This window comes from Alligator mississippiensis, chromosome 1 (genome assembly GCF_030867095.1).
Source record: "Alligator mississippiensis isolate rAllMis1 chromosome 1, rAllMis1, whole genome shotgun sequence".
In the NCBI taxonomy this organism is placed as follows: Eukaryota; Metazoa; Chordata; order Crocodylia; family Alligatoridae; genus Alligator; species Alligator mississippiensis.
This window is the reverse complement of record NC_081824.1, coordinates 146,893,876-146,913,768: the sequence shown is the minus strand read 5'-3', so window position 1 is coordinate 146,913,768 and position 19,893 is coordinate 146,893,876. Positions and strand designations below refer to the sequence as shown.

The following is a 19,893-nucleotide window of genomic DNA, read 5'->3' as shown; positions in this document are numbered from 1 at the left end:
TGTGTGCCTCTGTGTACAGACGTGTCTGTGCGCGCAGAGGCGCGTGGGAAGGACAGAGGTGCTTAAGAGATCGCGTTCAGGCGGGGGGAGGCCCGTCGCCTCCCGTTTGCCGGAGGGCAACCCCGGCTGCTCGCCGGCTGGCAGGGAAGCGCAGTGGCATCACCGCGTTCCGAACTGTCCTGCACGGCTGCCCGTCAGCATCTCCGCTGCCATGGCAACCGCGCCGCGCGCCAGGGCGGGGCGCCTCTCCCCTTTCAGCGGCAGGTGCGGAGGGGGCGGGGCCAGGAGGAGCATCCAGTCGGGAGGTGGGCTGGGGGGCGTTCTTCCAGGCGGGGCTTCTCGCCCCTCGCTCTGAGTGGCCAGAGCCGAGGGGAGCCCCGTGGGGGAGGGAGGGGGCCCGACCCACGTGGCCGCGGGTCGGGCGCGTTGGGGGGAGAACTGCTTGCTTTTGGCGGCTAGCACCAGAACGAGGCTGAGGGCCGAGAGGCTCGGCACCGGTGTGTTGTCTACGGGAAATACGGTACCTCGCCTGGCAGCGGCGCAGCTGGGGGCGGGGGCAGGGTCTGGGGGGCGCACGCCCCTCTCGCGTCACCTCCGGGGCGTGGCGGGCTCTGCAGCGTTGCGTGTGTTGGAGGGGTCGGGCACTTGGTCTCTGTCCGTTCTAGCTTTTTTATTTGATTTGTATAATTTCATCATTTTATTTTTACTTGTATCACTTCATTACTTTCTCACTTTTTACCATGGTTATCATTTTATTATTTTTATTTCGTTATTTCTGTCATTTCAATAGTTTGATCTTATCTTTATCATTTTATAATATTTTATTCTTGTGCTGTTACTTTTTATTATCTTTATTGTTTTATTACTTTTATCATTTTATTTCAGTTGTTTCATTATTTTTTATCATTTCAATAGTTTTATCATTTTATAATATTCTTATATTGTTACTTTTATTATTTTTACTTTATTTCAGTCCTTTCATTATTTTTTGCTCATTATTTTTATCTCATTTTGAGTTTATTTTGATCTCATTTTAGCTCATTTTTATAATTTCATTATCTTAATTTTATTGTTTTTATAATTTCATTATTAGTTTAATTATTTCTATTATTTCATATTTTCTTCTTATTACATTTATTACCTTGTTTTATTTTTATCATTTTATTATTTTGTCAATATAGTCTTATTATTTTATAATTTTATTACCTTTGCTGTTTTATTACTTTTGCCATGCTACCTTTTTATTATTATTTTTTTTTTATGCTTTTAATGATCTGAAGCAAAGTTTTTGGATAAAGTACCATAGAATCACAGAGAAGCAGGACTGGAAGGGACCTTTAGAGCGCATCCAGTCCAACCCCCAGTCTGAGGCAGGATCAGCCCTATCCGAACTGTCATATACAAACCGTCATCTAAACTCTACGTAAGACGGCTGTCAACCCTGACACAACACAGACCGAACACGCTCACCTGCCACAGACAAAGCCAGGGAACCACGGCAGTTAATGTCCTGCCTCTATGAGTCTGCTTGCAGACATTAAAAACCCCCAGACAAGTGGCACGTCAGTTTAAACTTGGCGCATTTCCATGCTGAGCTCCGCATGTGCCCAGAAGTGGCAGCACCTTAGTTGGACCCCACTCATCTGATGAATGTAAAGATCAGGTACTTTAGTGGGGCTTTTTTGGTGCTTTCATCTAATAGGTGACAGAATCAGCTTTAGGTAAAAGTGCCTAAAAGCCCAGCTGAAGTGCCTGATCTATATAAATGCTGCAGAGCTGGGTCGAAGTAATGTGCTGCTGCTTCCGCTCAAGTGCCTTTTTTTGGTTTGTTTGGTTTTTTTTAAACATCTGCAAGCAGCCTGAAATGTTGTCGATACACGCTCAAGAGATCCCAGGTAGAAAGCCATGTCCCCCACTGAAGAAGAAGACAAAACTCCCACAGTCCATACCTATCTGACCGTGGGGTAAAATTTCCTTCCTGTCCTCACATAAAGCAGTAGAGCTGACTGAGTGGAGGGGCACAATCTTCTAGCCAGGAACCTCTGGCTTTGGGCCCAGGAGGTGCATTGGCACACAGTCATAGTCCCCAGCCTTGGCTGTAGCCAGCACCAAATGCCTCTGAGGAAGGCTTAAAAATACCCTGATACACGTAGCAGAAAGGGAGTGAGGGCAACCAGCAAAGCCCAGAAGTATGGGAAATACCTATAGCAGAACATATGCATAGCTATGCCTAGATCATCTCCAACCAGTGGCTGTCCAACCTCTTCTTGAACACCTTCAGTGATAGGGAGTCCACAGCTTCCCTAGTCAGTCTGTTCCACTGCTTCACTAGTCTAACAGTGAAGAAGTTTTTTCCGGATATCTGAATGTTGAGGTATGTTGCCTCTTACCTACCTTAGGATGCATGAAGACCATGCCCTTTTTTGCAGAGGAATGCACCTGCTGGAAGGGAATGCCCCAGCATTTAGTCTTGTAAAATGACTATTGCCTTCTTCATAAAAAAAAATAGGGGTATAGGTTGTAGCTGTGTTGGTCTAAGGACATAAGCAAACACGGTTCTTTTGGTAAATCTGATATCTTTTAGTTGGTCTAATAAAAGATATCAGATTTACCAAAAGAGCCTTGTCTCAGAAAAATTAGTGCCTTTACTATCTGTTTATTTCATTTGGGTTTCCAGGCACGTTGAAGTTTCAGCCTCCAGCACAAGGTCCCTGATGCTAGTTTGTACTGGATAATCTGGAAACAGATCAAATGGAAAACAAAAAAATGAATTTTGTGAGGACTTTGTGATAACGTTTTCATGCATTGTGTCCCTGACCAGTGGCTGAAATACATGTGATTTTTAGTTTATTCATTTTAATTTTTCTTCTTTTATTTCATTTTTCATCTTTTGCTTATATTTATTATTTTAAAGTATTTTAATATTTAATATTTATTTTAGCTCTATTATGGAAAGCCCTATGGACTGGTGTTTTGCCGAAGAAGGACATAGCCAGGACATAGTTCTTGAAAAGCAAGTGTTTAGATCCAAAGTGCTGGAGTCTCATGTTCAGCTTGCATGCAGTTCACAGTACTGTGCTTTTCCTTTGAATGGGAATGAGCTGTGCATCTGGAATATTGGTATTAACCCTGTTCATCAGGTAAAAACAAAATGCTTGTGAATTTTAGCTGCAATATTAAAACAAAACAAATCCACAGACAACTAAAATGGATGGAATAATGGAAGAGTACTGGGTTTGGGTATATCAGCTTTGCAAGTAGAATACTGTTAACAATTTATGGCTTTGTTATTGTGGCAAACAAGGCAGTAAACTATAATGTATTTCAGTGAATGTATTTTAAGCACTAATGAAATCATATGAATAATTAGATAAGCTCAATTATTCATTTAAGTATTGGCTGTATGTTTTCTCTCATTTTGCCATAATATTTTCATTCTCTTTTGAAATAACCTGTTTAACATTTCCTAAATATATTTGCCAGCCATTACACTTGATAGGACATCATCATTCAATTACTGCAGTATCATTTGGAAGTAAAATGGATCCACTTCTTGTCTGCTCAGCTTCCCGTGACTATGTAATAGTGTGGAACTTGGATGAATGCACAAAGAAAGCACTGCAAGGTAGGTTTTTATAAGAAAGGGGATCATAGTGCCATGCTTTTAATATGACTACTTAGAGATGAACTCGACTGTCTTCATGATGTCTTATTTCTTTATCAGTCCCATAGGAATTCCTATGGTATATAGGACCAGTGGTCCCTCTAGTCCAGTAGCCTGTCTCCAGTAGTTCCTGGTGGGCCCAGGTCCACTGTTACTGCACAGCAAATAGGTCTGTCTCCCATAGTGGCTAGAACCAGTAGCTTCTGAGGAAGTTGCAAGAAACATTGTAGTAAGCTTCTTCTTGGTTCCCTGAAGTTAGATGTTTTCTTTTGCTCTGTGGTGTAAGAGCCACCTTTTACCCTTTGTGTCTCTTGAATTTGTAAACATTGTGAAGATTTGTCAATGAACATTAACATTTAAATTATTTTCACGTTATATACCATGCATATAGATTAGGATCAAATTTAATAGAGAGGAGAGAGTGGGGAGACCAGAATCTTACTATATTGACTCAGTTGTCAGAGAAGACTTGAAGGGGAATTGAGGGCTCTGACAGAAGTGACATTTGTCATGCAATCAGCACCTTGAAAGCACTCTACAGCCATGCCCTGACAGAAGTGCATGGTTGCAGAGTGCTTTAAAAGTGCCAGATTGTGTGACAAATTAACCCTCATATAATAAGGCTTCAAATGAAGGCTGCTCCAAAGTGGAGCACCTTCATTAGCTTCTGTCTGTCCCTGCATGCGATTGGGGCTGGGCTGATGCAGCCCAATCCTGCCCTCAGTGCTGTCTGCGGGAAGGGAGCTCTGGGTTGGGGTTTGCCCAGCCTAAGCTGGGGCGGGGGGCACAGGTGCATGGATTGGAGCCCTCTGCCTTTGGGGGTGGGACTCCAATCCATGTGCTCCCTCCCCCCCTGCTTCAGTTCAGTCTGGGCAAACTCCAGCCCAGAGCTCCCTTCCTTTCCCTTCTTCCCCTCCCTTCCTGTAGACAGCACTGGAGCTGGGAGTTGAAGGGGTGGGGCTAGAGGAGAGAGGCTGCAGACGGGCAGCTCCTCCTGGATCGGCTCCAAAGTGGAGCTTGATTTCCAACCTCCCTCCCCCCTCCAACAGTGAAGTCTTTTGGGTTGGGGGGCTTGCTCGAACTCATGGCGCTTTCTGTGAAGTACCATGAGTTAGTGGGGAGCTGCACGTCTGTTAGCTCCGTAAGTTGTGGGTAGTATGAAAGAAGGTGAGATTTATAATAGTAGGTGAATTAGCAGTGTGTGGAGCTGGGGAGCCTGGATGCATAAGTACGTAAGGAGCAAGATTATCTGTAGCCAGTTTTCCTTCTCTCTCACTCTTCCTGCTTGTATAACATGCAGGCCTCTCAGTGAACCCCCTATGTTATTTCACAGATTACCCTCAACACAGTCCTTGCTTATTTCTTCTTAGCTATTCAATTACAATATTTGTAGATAATGCTTTACTTTTTAATGCCATTAATGTGTTTGAAGCTTTTTTTTTTATAAAACAGTATTAATAATAATAATTTTAAATTATTTTAGGGATAACACCTTGTGGAATTGTTATAGGAACTCTTTTGGGAATAGTGCTTTATGTAAGATTTAGTCCAGATGATCAGATGGTAGCAGCATGTGCTGGAAATCGGATCTATATACTAAATGCAAAGGTGAGATGTCTTTCTTCGAAGATACAATGTTTAAGATTCTATATACATATTCACTTTCAAATAATATTAACTAAAATCAACACATTTATCTGAAAACTTAATAATTGTTGAGCAGGAATAGTTATTTGGTTATTGAGAGTATGTATAGTAGTAAATCTTACGGGCATGTTGTAATTATCTTCAGTTTGAGTATTGTGGAAATTTAGATGTGTCTAAGCAAGAAATGTTGCTTAAGGGACTCAAGTAAACATAATTGTCATCTAGTGAAGCGTGGGCCAGCCTTTTTGGCCAGCATGTCACAAATCAGCCTTACACCCTCCCAGAGTGACACTTCTGTCCTCTGTTGCTCTGCTTTCTGCCCATACTGATTTGGATGCTCAACTTAAAATATTTAGTTTTAAAATAATTTTACCTCTAGCTATTGGATTTACTTGTAAATGATCAGCACAAATATTTTGTTTTGTGCTTTGTAAATGCTCTGTATTTGGTGGTGATATGCTGAATTTTCCATACAAAACAAGGAGACTGAAATATTTCTGTAAGTACAACATAGAACTCAACATTATAGACTTAAAGAGCACTTCTCTTGTGACACACAATAACACAGGTAATATGTTGTAAATAGTTATTACATTTGAAAAAGTCTCAGTGGAGACTGTGGCAGTGTTCGGGTTCCAGGGACGACCATGATGCCTCCTGGTGACCATGCAACCCTTGCCCTGCCCTAACTCTAGAGTATCCTCCTCTTCTCACATGCCATGCCTTGTAACTATTGAATGTTGGAAAGGGAGGCTGCCTAAGGGTCTTAGAGCAAGCCCTGAGTTCTTCTGACAACCAGCAGGTCTTAGTCCTACTTTGTGCCTGGTGGGTCCTCAGCCTGCTTCTGCCCCTCAGGGTACTTGCAGCCTTAAGGGCTATTCACAGCCTCCTAACCTTCCCTGCAGCTACACCCTTGCCTCACAGGTGTTATGGTACAATCGCTCCCTTGTTAGGACCTCGGCCTTCTTGGCCTCTGCCCCTTTTCTTTAGTTGGGCCTTTTAGCCCAGGTCCAGTGTACTGGACCTAGCTTCTGGGCACCAGCTCTTACCCCCTGCCCTGTCTCCACCCTGTTTTGGGCCCTGTGCTTCTGTCTGGGCCCCTGGCCCTGTCTCTGCCTTGTTGGGGGCACTGAGCCTGCTTCAGCTGTCTGGGCCTCTGGCCCTATCTGGCTTGAGTGGTGCTCGGTTGCAGTTCTCCCCCAGGCTGCCACCCTATAAGGCACAAGTCCGGTCTGTGTCTTGAGCCCCTAGTTGCTCAGGCATGGCTGGAACCTCCATACCACTCCTAGTCCCAGTCCAAAACCACTGGTAAACTATAAACAAGGAATAAGCCCTCTGGCTATAACGCCAACTAACCCGCTCTGAGTCTGAACGTAAACTGGCTAGTGACTGTACAACAGGGCTTTCCCTTATCCTGAGTCACATTCCTCTGCAAGGCAACAGCATTTTGTTTGCCTCTCCCAAGTTAGCTTCGGTGCCAGCTAGGAGCTTTCCCGGCCCTTCCTGCTCTGGAACTCCTTCCTCTGCAGCCTCTAGGGCTAGACTGCCCATGTAGGTTCATGCCCTGAGTTTATATACACGTTAAGCTCTGCCCTCTTCTAGTCTGGCGACTGCAGCCATCACAGGTGTGTTCATTGTGACCCTAAGGACCTGCCACTTACCCTTGCAGCTGCTTAGCTACTGTTTGCAACTCTTAGCCTTTGGGTAGCTTTGCTGTCTGTCCTTTGTGCCTGCTACTGCTGGCTTTTGACTACAGTTTGGCTAGTAAGTAATTAGTTCCCTAGCTGCTAGCTTTCCCTGAGCCAGCTCCCTCCGCTGCAGTTTCCTCCAAGTAACAGGAGCCTTCTGGCTCCCTGTTACAGAAGCACAATATTGAGAGGAGGATTAGTACCAAAAATTAAAAAAGGAAAACAAAATATAGTACAGTTACAGTCTTCAAGAAGTGGAAGTAAGAGGAAGAGTGAGATAAGAAAGTTTGATTCAGCAGAGATTTATAAATGCATCTGAAACATTTTTGATGGTATCACTCTTAAAGGATACTGATGCAAGCTGTTACCACATCTGCATGATACAGTAGTGACACAAGGTTAGTAAAACCCTTCTGACCATAACACTGCTTTATCCAGTGGTCAAACTGTGGTTGATTTAGGCAACTTGTGTCACTACAAGCTCATACAGGTGTAACATTTAGATTGTAACAGTTGCTTTGCATGCCTGGATAGAGCTCTCCCTCCCTTTTTTAAGTGGCTAAAATGTATGTTTGTCTACCTAGGGTGACCATATGTTCTGGATTGTCTGGGACAAGCCTGGATTTTGTAGGCCATCCAGGTGTCTTGGCCATTGATGTAAATTGAAGCAAAAGTCCCAGATTTGGCTGCTGCAGGCAAATGCAGAAGCTCCTGCTTCTTGCAGTGCGTAGCCAGGGCCCTGCTGAGCAGAGGCTGGAGGTAGAGTGGCAGAGAGGGGTTGAACACTTCTTGTCCTGCCTAGGGCGGGAGGAGGGAGCTGGGGCCATGGCTCTAACACCTGCGTGGGTGAGCCAGGATGGCTGCCCACCACTGGCAGCCTTGTACCCTGGGGGGGGAGGGGCAGTGTGTGTGTGTGTGTGTGTGTGTCTGTAGCATGTGCTGTCCCACCCTGCCCTGCTTCTGCGAGCGGTGGGTTCAGAGGTGTTTGTGTACATGTATGTGTCTGTGTGTGTGTGCATGTTGTGCTTTCCCACTTCGGAGCCATGGTGGATGTGCATACGTGCAGCACCCCCTGTCCCAGCTTTCTCTAAAATTATTATGGTCACCCTATCTATACCCCTATCAGGAATCAGAAACTTTTATGAACAACAGGCTGCAGCTTGTGACCTGGCTGCCCCCATGGGCTGCTAGTGTTTCACTGCTGCCTCTGTGCTCCCTGATCTTTTGCCTTCTTGAGTCTTCCTGGAGTCTCTGCTTACCATTGCCACCAAGTTCCACAGATGCTTCTGGCCAGTGGTTATGCTGAGGGGCAAATTCAGCGGTGAGAGGTGAGAGCAGGTAGGGTTAGGGTATCAACAGGGACTATGCAGGTGAGCAGCAGAAGAATACACTGGGAAAAATGGTGCTCATCACTCAGGCAGAAGGACCCTGAGGTGCTCCCGGTGTGGCATCTGCTGCTGTGGATGGGGTACAAATGCTTGTGGGCTGAATCCAGCTTGCAGGCTATAGGTTGCTAACCTCTGCCCCATGTTTTTAAATTTAGAGAAGATAAACCCAATAAGCATAGTGATTTAGTCATTGATATGATAAATATGGATGGACAAGGGTTTGAAGCAAGTGTGTTTTTAAGATCGTGAAGTCCAATTTAACATTATTTTAAAGACTTTAGGATTTTTATGATCTGTTTTAATGGAACAGCTGTATATGGTGGGTTGGGCCAGGTTTGGGAGATGCAGTGTTACCAAAGAGCCTGATTGTAGATTATACCTTGCTTTCCACTCTGGCTTCAAGCCACCCCCAAACCTGTTCCAATTAATCATATACTGTTGGTTCAATAAAAGACATCACAAAATGTTTTAATGTCTCAGATGTTTCCTGGACTACCACTACAAAACATTCCAACCCTACTGCATTAGTTTTAGTATTGCTTATTAATTACTAGAAAGGTTAACTAATGACTTTTCTTTATAATTTTGATCTATTTTCTTCCTCCACTCAACAATTCTTAGAATGAGGCTGTATTAGCTGAGTTGGAAGGCCACTTGGCTCCAGTGACCGCAGCTGAATTTTGCACCTGGGAGAAAAACATGCTTATATCTGTCTCTGAAGACAGGAGCTTTAAGGTAAGGAAATTACAGGACTTGACATTTAACGAATGTAATTTGACAATATAGACTTTTTTTCCTTTAGAATATTTAAGCAACCTGACCTAGAAATCTTCTTTGAGACCAGGTGCTGGGTTGAAGCAGAGTTGGTTGGGAATTGTCTTTCATAATGATTTTTTGAGGTAAAAATGCAGTTTTCACAAAATCAGAATTTTTCTTCAAGAACATTTCAATTTTGATTCGTTTTGATTTTTAACAAGGAAATCAAAGAGAAACATTTTCATTTTGATACAGGTTATCTTAAGTGAAAGAAACATTTTGCCTCACTGAACTGAACAAGAATGTTTTATTTTGAGTCAGTTGAAATTAAATGGCATCATCCTGAGTTGTTTCAGTGTCTCTTGAGAATTTTAATTTGGATGCTTCATCTTCCCGTTTCTCCTGTGGGGCAAAGCTCCTTGGCCAGACTACATCTTCTGTGATATCTCTGTTCTGCTTTCTGATTTGAGCCACGCAGCATATCATGAAAGGTGAAAAATCATGCTTCAGTTTTATTTTTAGTCCTGAAAAGAGAAATTTAGAAGCACTGGTAATTCTTGATGGCGATTCTGATATTTTGCTCAGTTCTAAGTGCTTAGGGTTGGGAGGAGGGGGTGGGGAATAAAACAGGAGAAATCCAAGTCTTGCGGAGCAAATTGTCAAAAAAAAAACCTGCAGTAAAAAAACCAAAATGACAAACACAGGGTTTTCTAGGTTTTTTAAAATACTGAACAACTTGGTAAATTGAATGAAATGCTTGTGAATCTATTGTTTGATCTAGATAAAAGGTTAAAAATAAAAATGACACTGAAGGAAAATTAAAATGGTGGTTTCATTAGAAAAGCAATTAGGTTGGCAATGGTTACCTGTTCTATGTGCATAGCAAAAACCACTCTGCCAAGAGTTCTGAATAGCAAAAACCACAGTATTTAGTGTCTAGTTTCATTACTTTACCTGTGTTTTCCTCACTGTAGGTCAAGAAGGGGTGAGGGTATATGTTTTGTGGCTAGGAGGAGCAACAAAGAACATATATATATAGCAAAAATATATGTTCCTATGGTGAGTGGGTGCATGGTGTGGATATTGTGATAGCAAATGTGTACTGTGTAATTGCAATGATGTCTTTTGTATTGTCAAGTAAGCTATAGCAGCCATGGGACAGGTTGGTAGAGGTATTGAGGGGTGTGTGTGTATATATATATATATATATATGTGTGTGTATATACACATGGCATATATATATACACCCCCCCCCGCTCTCAATACCTCTACCAACCTGTCCCATGGCTGCTGTGGCTTACTTGACAGTACAAAAGACATTGTTGCAATTACACAGTACACATTGCTGTCACAATATCCACACCATGCACCCACTCACCCATAGGGTGAAAGTGCTAGACTTTAGGAAAGCTGATCTCAATGCACTCAGGCGATTAGTCAAGGAAGCACTGCAGAGTAGGAGTTTTGATGGGATGGGTGCCCAAGAAGGGTGGCTGTGCCTAAAGGAAACGATCCTTTGGGCACAAAGCAAGACGATCCCCGAGCGAGGCAAAAGAGGGAAAGGGGCCAGGAGGCTTCCATGGCTGACCAGAGAAATCCAGGGCAGCCTAAGGGCCAAAAGGGGAGCACATAAAAAGTGGAAACAGGGTGAGATCACTAAAGATGAATATACCTCCTCTGCTCGTGCTTGTAGGGAGGCAGTTAGGGGGGCCAAACCTACCATGGAGCTGAGGATGGCAACCCAAGTAAAGGACAACAAGAAATTGTTTTTTAGATATATTGGGAGTAAAAGGAAGGCCCAGGGAGGAATAGGACCGCTGCTAAATGGGCAGAAACAATTGGTGACAGACAGGGGGGACAAGGCTGAACTCCTCAACGAGTTCTTTGCCTCAGTGTTCCTAAGTGAGGGGCATGACAAGTCTCTCACTGGGGTTGTAGAGAGGCAGCAGCAAGGCGCCAGACTTCCATACGTAGATCCTGAGGTGGTGCAGAGTCACTTGGAAGAACTGGATGCCTTTAAGTCGGCAGGCCCGGATGGGCTCCATCCGAGGGTGCTGAAGGCACTGGCCGACATCATTGCAGAGCCACTGGCGGGAATATTCGAATGCTCGTGGTGCACGGGCCAAGTCCTGGAGGACTGGAAAAGGGCTAACGTGGTCCCCATTTTCAAAAAGGGGAGGAAGGAGGACCCGGGCAACTATAGGCCAGTCAGTCTCACCTCCATCCTTGGTAAAGTCTTTGAAAAAATTATCAAGGCTCACATTTGTGAGAGCCCGGCAGGGCAAATTATGCTGAGGGGAAACCAGCATGGGTTTGTGGCGGGCAGATCGTGCCTGACCAACCTAGTCTCTTTCTATGACCAGGTTACGAAACGCCTGGACACAGGAGGAGGGGTGGATGTCGTATACTTAGACTTCAGGAAGGCCTTCGATACGGTATCCCACCCCATACTGGTGAACAAGTTAAGAGGCTGTGATGTGGATGACTGCACGGTCCGGTGGGTGGCGAATTGGTTAGAGGGTTGCACCCAAAGAGTCGTGGTAGATGGGTCGGTCTCGACCTGGAAGGGTGTGGGCAGTGGGGTCCCGCAGAGTTCGGTCCTTGGACCGATACTCTTTAATGTCTTCATCAGTGACTTGGATGAGGGAGTGAAATGTACTCTGTCCAAGTTTGCAGATGACACAAAGCTATGGGGAGATGTGGACACGCCGGAGGGCAGGGAACAGCTGCAGGCAGACCTGGATAGGTTGGACAAGTGGGCAGAAAACAACAGGATGCAGTTCAACAAGGAGAAATGCAAAGTGCTGCACCTAGGGAGGAAAAATGTCCAGCACACCTACAGCCTAGGGAATGACCTGCTGGGTGGCACAGAGGTGGAAAGGGATCTTGGAGTCCTAGTGGACTCCAAGATGAACATGAGCCGGCAGTGTGACGAAGCCATCAGAAAAGCCAATGGCACTTTATCGTGCATCAGCAGATGCATGACAAATAGGTCCAGGGAGGTGATACTTCCCCTCTATAGGGCGTTGGTCAGACCGCAGTTGGAGTACTGCGTGCAATTCTGGGCGCCACACTTCAAGAAGGATGCGGATAACCTGGAGAGGGTACAGCGAAGGGCAACTCGTATGGTCAAGGGCCTGCAGACCAAGCCCTACGAGGAGAGACTAGAGAAACTGGACCTTTTCAGCCTCCGCAAGAGAAGGTTGAGAGGCGACCTTGTGGCTGCCTATAAGTTCATCACGGGGGCACAGAAGGGAATTGGTGAGGATTTATTCACCAAGGCGCCCCCGGGGGTTACAAGAAACAATGGCCACAAGCTAGTAGAGAGCAGATTTAGACTGGACATAAGGAAGAACTTCTTCACAGTTCGAGTGGCCAAGGTCTGGAACGGGCTCCCAAGGGAGGTGGTGCTCTCCCCTACCCTGGGGGTCTTCAAGAGGAGGTTAGATGAGTATGTAGCTGGGGTCATCTAGACCCAGCACTCTTTCCTGCTTATGCAGGGGGTCGGACTTGATGATCTATTGAGGTCCCTTCCGACCCTAACATCTATGAATCTATGCTCCGGCATGTCCACACGCCTGTGTGTCCATCACCATGACATTTGCCTGTCACTGTGATGAAACGTCATGGTTGGGAATCTGGTTATAGGTTAAGGTAATGGTTCTCAACCTTTTTAGATTTCAGGCACCTCTCATTAAACCCTTGGCAAATGCCAACTCTTAGCTTTCACTCATTTTTGACTGGAAAAATAAAAGAGCAATTTTTCTGTTGGAAGTAACTCAGAAAGACCACAGCTGGTCAGAATATTTTTGATACATTGGGTTTCTATTTGAAAAGTCTCGGTTTATATTGTGAATTATATGTAGGTGTTTGTACACCTAATGCTGCTAATATTGCGTGGCATCCTGTGGCACTCTTAAAAGGACCTCATGGCAACCCAAGGTGCTGTGGTACCCTGATTTAAGAATCAGTGGTCTAAGATCATTTGAAACCACATTTTTGCTTTTCCATTTCTTGGGAGATCTAAAAGGGCTAAATTATGGCAGTCTTCTTCAGCCTTATGAGCATCAGTGCTGCTGGAATTTTAGAGTATTTTGTATGCCAGCTCTGTCTCAACACACCCTTCCTACTCTGGTCGGTTTCTGGCACTCCTCTTATATCAGGCATTGTAAAATGGCCCTTTGAGGGTGTCCCTGCTGGGGTTTGCACGAATAAGCCCCTTTACTAACCAGACATGGGGATTTTAAAACTCCTTTGTGCTGCTTTAGACCTTCTGCTCAGCAGAAAAGGGGCTGGAATAGAGATGAAGAAACATTTGGAAACAGAACATTGTAAAATGCCCATTTAGAAAAAAGATATGTTCTGGCCAGGAGCACATAGAGTGTAACAAACAAGAGCGAACACCCAAAGACTAGCAACCATGTCTGGTTGTTATTTCCAGGGATCCGGGTCTTCTGTTTGCCTTGGAGAAACATGGAAAAACATGCATTTTCTCCTTTAAAGAGGGGGAAAAAAATCACAGATTTCTCCTTTAAAGAGAAAAAATATGGGTTTCCCCTTGCAGGCTGGCAGAGTTTCAGCCTGTAAGGGGCTGCTTGGGGCTGGGGGGAGCGGGATGCAGGGGACACTGCATGTATGTGTGTACGCATGTGCACATGTATGTGGTAGCCAGGCAGCAGTGGAAAGCAGCTCCTGCAGCTCTGTCCAGGTAAGCCTATGGGGATGGGGCACAGGTGTGGGGAGTATGTGTCCCACAGTTTTCTGTACCCACAGTGGGACATGCGGCTGCAGCTGGGCTGAACCAGATCCAGGTAGGAGCTGTTTTCGCAGCCCAGTGGGCAGGACCTGACTTGGAAGGGAACACTGTGCTGTCATGGCCGCCAAGGTGAGGCTCCCCCTGCCCGCCTGGCAGGAGCAAGGGGCACAACTCTGTGCTGCTGTTGCATCTCACCTTGGCAGCCATGGCGGTGCACCACTCCCTCCCACACTGGGTCTCGCCTGCTGGGTCATGGAGGTGGCTCCTGGCTGGAGCTAGTTGGGCCTGGCTGAAGCCCCGGGCCACACTGTGGGTGCAGAAATCTGGGGGGCACATGCCTCCCCCACTCCCCTGTCCCATCACCTGTGCCCCCCTGTCCTCCCCACACATTGCTTGTACCCATACCCCCCCTTCCCCACACATCCACTGCCTTTCTCACACTGGGGACCTGGGGGCCCTGTGGGTCAGGAGTGAGGGGCACCAGCAGGGTTGGGGGGGGTGTGGGTGTTGCAGGTTGGGAGTGAGGGGCACTGGCAGGGCCAGGAGATTGAGGGTTGGGAGTGAAAGGCAGTGACATGGGCAGGGCAGCGGCATATCAGGGCTGCTCAGCACCACAGAGCAGTGGAAGGTGGGGGGGGTGGGCAGTGGCAGCTGGACCTGTGTCCTGATGAGTGAAGGGGTGGGGGTGCTCTGATTTTTCCATAATAAAAAAAACAAAATCAAATGCCAAAATATATAGATATTTAGAATTTATTTTATGATGATGATTGAGGCACTAGTAGGCTTCCAAATTGCTTTAAGATTGTAAATATACTAATAAAACATTGTGTTCAACTATTATATATATATTATATATATATTAGGGCTGTGCGAGGCTTTGGATTGTGCTTTGGATCTGGGGCCGCCTCAGCATCTGAAGCAGCATGCCGGAGCGAACTGCGGGCTCAGTTAAGATGTCCGAAGCGGTTTGGAGCTTCCAAAGTGCTTCAGAAATGCTTTGGATGCTTCGGACGCTGAAAGTGAAAGTTAGAGGAGGGAGGGGCAGTAGGGGAGGGAGGGAGAGTGGAAGTGGGGGGAGGGAGAGGGGGAGAAGACTGACATGTAGGTCGCCAGCGAGAAGGATTTTCCTCTGGCTGCCCTTCCAATGACAACCTGTGGCGGGGGACCTAGAAACAGCATAAAAGCCTCTTTTTGGAGGTGTGCTGTGCCTTTTCCTAGTTTATTCCTTCTCAGGAACTGCGTGAGAAAGGAACCCTCAGACTCGAGCATTTCAGCTTGCTTGCTTTACTCAGTAGTTGAACCTGCCTGCTCCTTGTTGTTGTTAGAAAGGATTGGGTAGGATTTAGTTTATCTTAGCTTAGCTATTCAATTACTATTACTATTCAATTCATTTCTTTTAATTTATATTTGCTCTTTTTTTTTTTTTTTTGCAAACTTTGAAAAAAGAAAGCTGTGTTTACCCTGCCAGCGTGATCCATCACTGTGCAGGGAGGCACACAAATTGCACACATGCACACTCATATACAATATAAAGAAGAAAAATCAGATATTCATAGGAGAAGAAGACAGACAGCACACAATTTTTACATAACTCTTAACACTGAAGCAAACAGTCAAAGAAGAGTGCAGTGCATGCACGCAACAGAGGGAATAAAACATAATACAAAAGGACTGGCACACACACACAGACCTTTTGCAGCACAGGAAAGATCAATATGAAGTGTGCTGGAAAGTTAGGTGCCAAGTCATCTGGCAGGGGAGGGAGAGGAGGTAGGGGGAGAGCTAGAGCTGCAAGTCGTGTCCGTCCCATCCCCGTCCCCCCCAACACAGATGCATTCTCTTCCCAAGCAGCCATGACATCAGTGCTGCCAGTGGAAGCAAGGAGGTGGGAGCAGTGTCTGCACCTGACGTCCCTGCACCTGCACCACCTCCACTCAGTCCAGAAGTGGGCATCAGCAGTGGAATCACTGTCTCCTCCACCCCAATTTCATCTCTCAGTGTGAGCCTCCTACTGCCAGAGGAGGAGCTGGAGCTGGAATCAGGGATGCTGAGTGTGCTGGCTCAAGCAATTCTGGAGACTGAGGGGGAATCAGAGTTTGTGCTCCACATCCCTCAAATTTCCCCTAGACCCAGGTCTCCTCCAGAAAGCAGCACCTTGGAGGAGGCTGAGGTTGTGGAGGCAAGTGGCTCAGCTGAGGCAGCTCCTCCTGCTGTTCAGCCTCAGCCTGCTGAGGAGTGGGATAAGGCAGGATCCTCACCCTCAACCCACAAGCGGGGGAGTAGTGTAGTGTGGGAGCATTTTGAGGTGGCAGATGATCCCAGGTTTGCCATCTGCCAGCACTGCCGAAGGCACTTGAGCCGTGGCAAGGATGTGAGACACTTTTCCGCTATGGTGAATCTGCTGCATCTGAGGAGGCACCACACCCTTGCCCTTCTTCCTGCTCAGCCTGGCACCAGTGTGTGTGTGCTGAAAGGGAAGTTCCCCGCTCGCTCCAAAGCCCCCTTCCCTGCAAAGCAGAGGCAGGCTACCCTGGACCAGTGGGGGATGGGTGGACAGAAAGCAGGGCACGTTCCTGAGGCGAGTGAGATCACCCAGAGCATTGGGGAGATTCTTGTCCTGGATGGCCAGCTCTTCTCCCTAGTTGAGTGACCAGGGTTCAGGCGGTTTGTAGCACTTCTGGCCCCATTTTACAAAGTGCCCGCATGCACCACCTTTAGCAGGATGGTGGTACCCTTCCTGTATGAGGCATGCAGGGAGTACTTGAGGGAGGAGCTGTGCAAGGCAGGGCCATAGGTAGCCTTGCACTTCACCTTCGACATCTGGAGCAGCCGGGGTGGCGATCATGCCTCCCTCTCCCTCACAGGGCACTGGTGCAATCAGTCAGGTTGTTGGTGGGCTCTACTGCAAGCTGAGGTGCTGGATGAGTCCCACACTGCAAGGGAGATCACGGGGGCCAGGAACTGCATGGTGCAGGGGTGGCTTGTTGGCTGAGCTCACCCATGGGTTCATAGTCACTGACAACGGGGCCAATATGGTGAAGGCTGTCCATGACACCAACTTTGTTGGCATCTGCTATATGGCACACAGGCTGCACCTAAAAGTGAGGGATGCCTTGGAGGGGGACAGTTGCTGGTGACAGCGTTGCCACCACTACTGCTACAAGCCAGCTGATTTCAAAATGCAGGAAGGTGGCAGGCTACTTCCACCGCAGCATCAAGGGGGGCAAGATGCTGTGGGAGAAACAGGCAGAGCTGAACATCCTGCAGCACAGAATCATACAGGATGTGGAAACTCAGTGAAACTCCACATACCTGATGCTCAAAAGGTTGGTGGAGCAACAGAAGGTCATCCATGAGATGGCCTTGCTTGGGGAGATTGGGATCAGCGGCCTCCCTGAACAGAGCTGAATGGGGTACCATCTCCCACATCTTGGTGGTCCTCAAACCCTTCCTTGAGGCCACTGAGACCCTTAGTGCTGTTGATGCTCTTCTCAGCCAGGTGATCCCCCTAGTGAGGGAACTGGAGAACCAAATGAAGAAGTTCCAGGGCATCAATGTTCCTAGCTGGGGCAGGCTGCTGTCACCAGACGTGCAGGCACTGGTGAGGTGGCTGAAGGAGGGCATCAGGAGACGGCTGGATTCCTTGCAGTCCAGTACGGTCAACATGATGGCGGGCTTGTGCGACCCAAGGGTGAAGGGGAGCATGTGCACTGGCAGCTGCAAAACTCTTGGTCACTGTGACCTGCCAGACATCTGATATCCCAGGCACCTCTGCATTTTTACCTGTGTTGCTACATCCCCCTTTCCCCACACCCCAGCCTGTCCCTCCCTGCCTGACACCTCCATTTCCATTTTCACTGACTGGCTTTCTTGCTTGCATTGTGGGCCAGGCCAGCCTCTGGCTTCTTTACTATTCCTTCCATCCAGGGCCAACTGCAGGTATCTTGTGTTTGATACCTCAGTCTGACAAAGGGGGTTTCAACCCTAAAGCTTCCAAAGATACATTTTTTAAGTACTCCTTTTTTTTCATAATATGCATACATAAAAACACAAGATATCACACACCATGAGTAACATCATATGTCCAACACAACACAACACAACTTCTTTACTTCTTGCTGTCAATTCCTTCATGAAACGACAGGCTCTGTGACAGTTCCATGTGGGTACCTGTGATGCTGCTGCTGATGCTATTGGTGTTGAGCTGGCTAAGTTATTTTACTTGTTGTCACGTAAAGTGGTGGACTGGGCATGAGGCTGTAGGGGAGGAGGAGACCTCACTGGGGCACACTGCCGTGTTGTGCAGGGGCCCCAGCACCAGGAAGGGTGCATCTTAATACACACACAGTGTCACCCACCCACATCACGAGTTTTGCCTGTCAGCAGCCAGAGGTGCAGGGCCCCAGAAGACAGACTCCCCCAGAGAGACACATACACATCTGGCTGGTTTCATGGCCTGAGCAGGGGCCACCACCCCTGCAGTTTTCAGCCCACTGCTCCTTAACACACGCAGGGTCATCTGTGTCATGAGTTTTGCCTGTCAGCAGCCTGAGATGCAGTTCCCCCCAAACCCCTGCACCTAGCTTCTTGAAACGTGGCCTGCTTCGTGACCTGATCGGGGCTGGCACCCCTGGAGTTTTCACCCCCTGTGGTGTAGCACATAGATGTGATATGATTTTTGCTTTCAAGAGTTTGGGGTGCAGCTGCCCCCAAACCCCTACACCCATCTTCTTGAAACTTGGCAGGTTTCATGCTCTCAGCTGAGGCTACCACCCCTGCAAGTTTCACCCAAATCAGAGACAAAACAACAAAGTTATATTTAATTGATCCCCCATTATACCCTATGGCCAGATCTCTTGAAGCGGCTCTGAAGCTTCAGAGCCGCTTCGGCCGGATCGATGCGGCAAATTGATCTGGAGCTCCAGATCGGATCGCTGACATCCGAAGCGGCTGGATCCGAAGCCGGATTGAATACCTGCCTACTTGCACAGGCCTAATGTGTGTGTGTGTGTGCATGCGCACGCATGTGTAAATACATACATACGTTTAGTGGCATTTCATTTTAATTATAGAAAAACATGAATTTTGGGGGGTTATTTTATCAGAGAATTTGAGATTGTTAAATAGCGAAAACCAGGGTCCCTGGCCATCTCAATCTCAGTCCCTATGGGTGCCTGCAGACATGTGGAAAGCCTGCTCCGACACGCTGTAGTTACAGTGTGTTGGAGCAGACTCAGTTCATCAAGTCTGCTGGAATGTGCTAATTAGCATTCCAGCAGCTTTGGCATCTCATGTATTCAGTGTTACCACGCTTCAGATGGTGGCAGGGCACTTGAACTAAAGCTCGTTGAATGAGCTTTAGTTCAAGTGCCCCACCCCCATTTTGAAACACACGATACTGACTGAATACATGCGACTCTGTGGGTGCTTTAAAGTGCCCCCCCCCAGCACATATAAAGATGCCCTTAGATGCTATGATTGAAGTTTTTTGGAAAAGATGCAGAAAGGGAATTATATAAGTAGCTGAGGGAGGGAGGAAAAGTTTATTTTGATTTGGCTGTTTGTGATAAACTGTTATTAAGTACCTGGAACTACAAGATGTTAGTCTAATAGTAAAAGCATTTTGAATGTGTATACACAGATTTACAGGTGAAAATTAATATCATAGTTTGTAGTAAAGTTCTTGTGTCTTGGGACCCAGTGTTCATGATCTGTAAACAGTTTCAAGTTCCTTGTGTGTGTGCACCTTAAGTTCCTAAGGAATCATCTTAAGCTTAAATGATACAATATTTTCTCTAAATCAGTTTTAATGTGTCTCCAGTGGGGAGGGTTGAGTGGGCAGGGTATACCTTTAATTAGCTTTTCAAGTGGAGAAAGGCTCAAGATGCATAGTGAACAAATACTCTCATAAGGTGCATATAGAATGAAAGCCCTTTCTAAGTTACTGCTTTCTTCTAATATCTGCTATTATCTAGATTTACCACTTGATGGAGA

General features: G+C 46.7%; 1 protein-coding gene across 5 annotated transcripts in view; it reads left to right on the top strand.

The window, feature by feature from the left end:
• Positions 1–418: 418 nt before the first annotated feature.
• Positions 419–19,893, top strand: part of WDR27 (WD repeat domain 27) — a 261,844-nt gene continuing 242,369 nt past the window's right edge. For 3 of the 5 annotated variants that reach the window (XR_009455736.1, XM_059715159.1, XM_019479897.2), the window contains exons 1-5: positions 420–520; positions 2,942–3,140; positions 3,484–3,625; positions 5,148–5,272; positions 9,009–9,122. Coding sequence is in view for 3 of the 5 variants with exons in the window: in XM_059715159.1 (XP_059571142.1) it covers positions 2,949–3,140; positions 3,484–3,625; positions 5,148–5,272; positions 9,009–9,122 (573 nt within the window). In the remaining 2 variants the exon portion in view is untranslated. Of the gene's footprint in view, positions 521–2,941; positions 3,141–3,483; positions 3,626–5,147; positions 5,273–9,008; positions 9,123–19,893 lie in introns of all 5 variants that reach the window. The other 2 variants (XR_009455738.1, XM_059715147.1) reach the window with 2 other exon arrangements.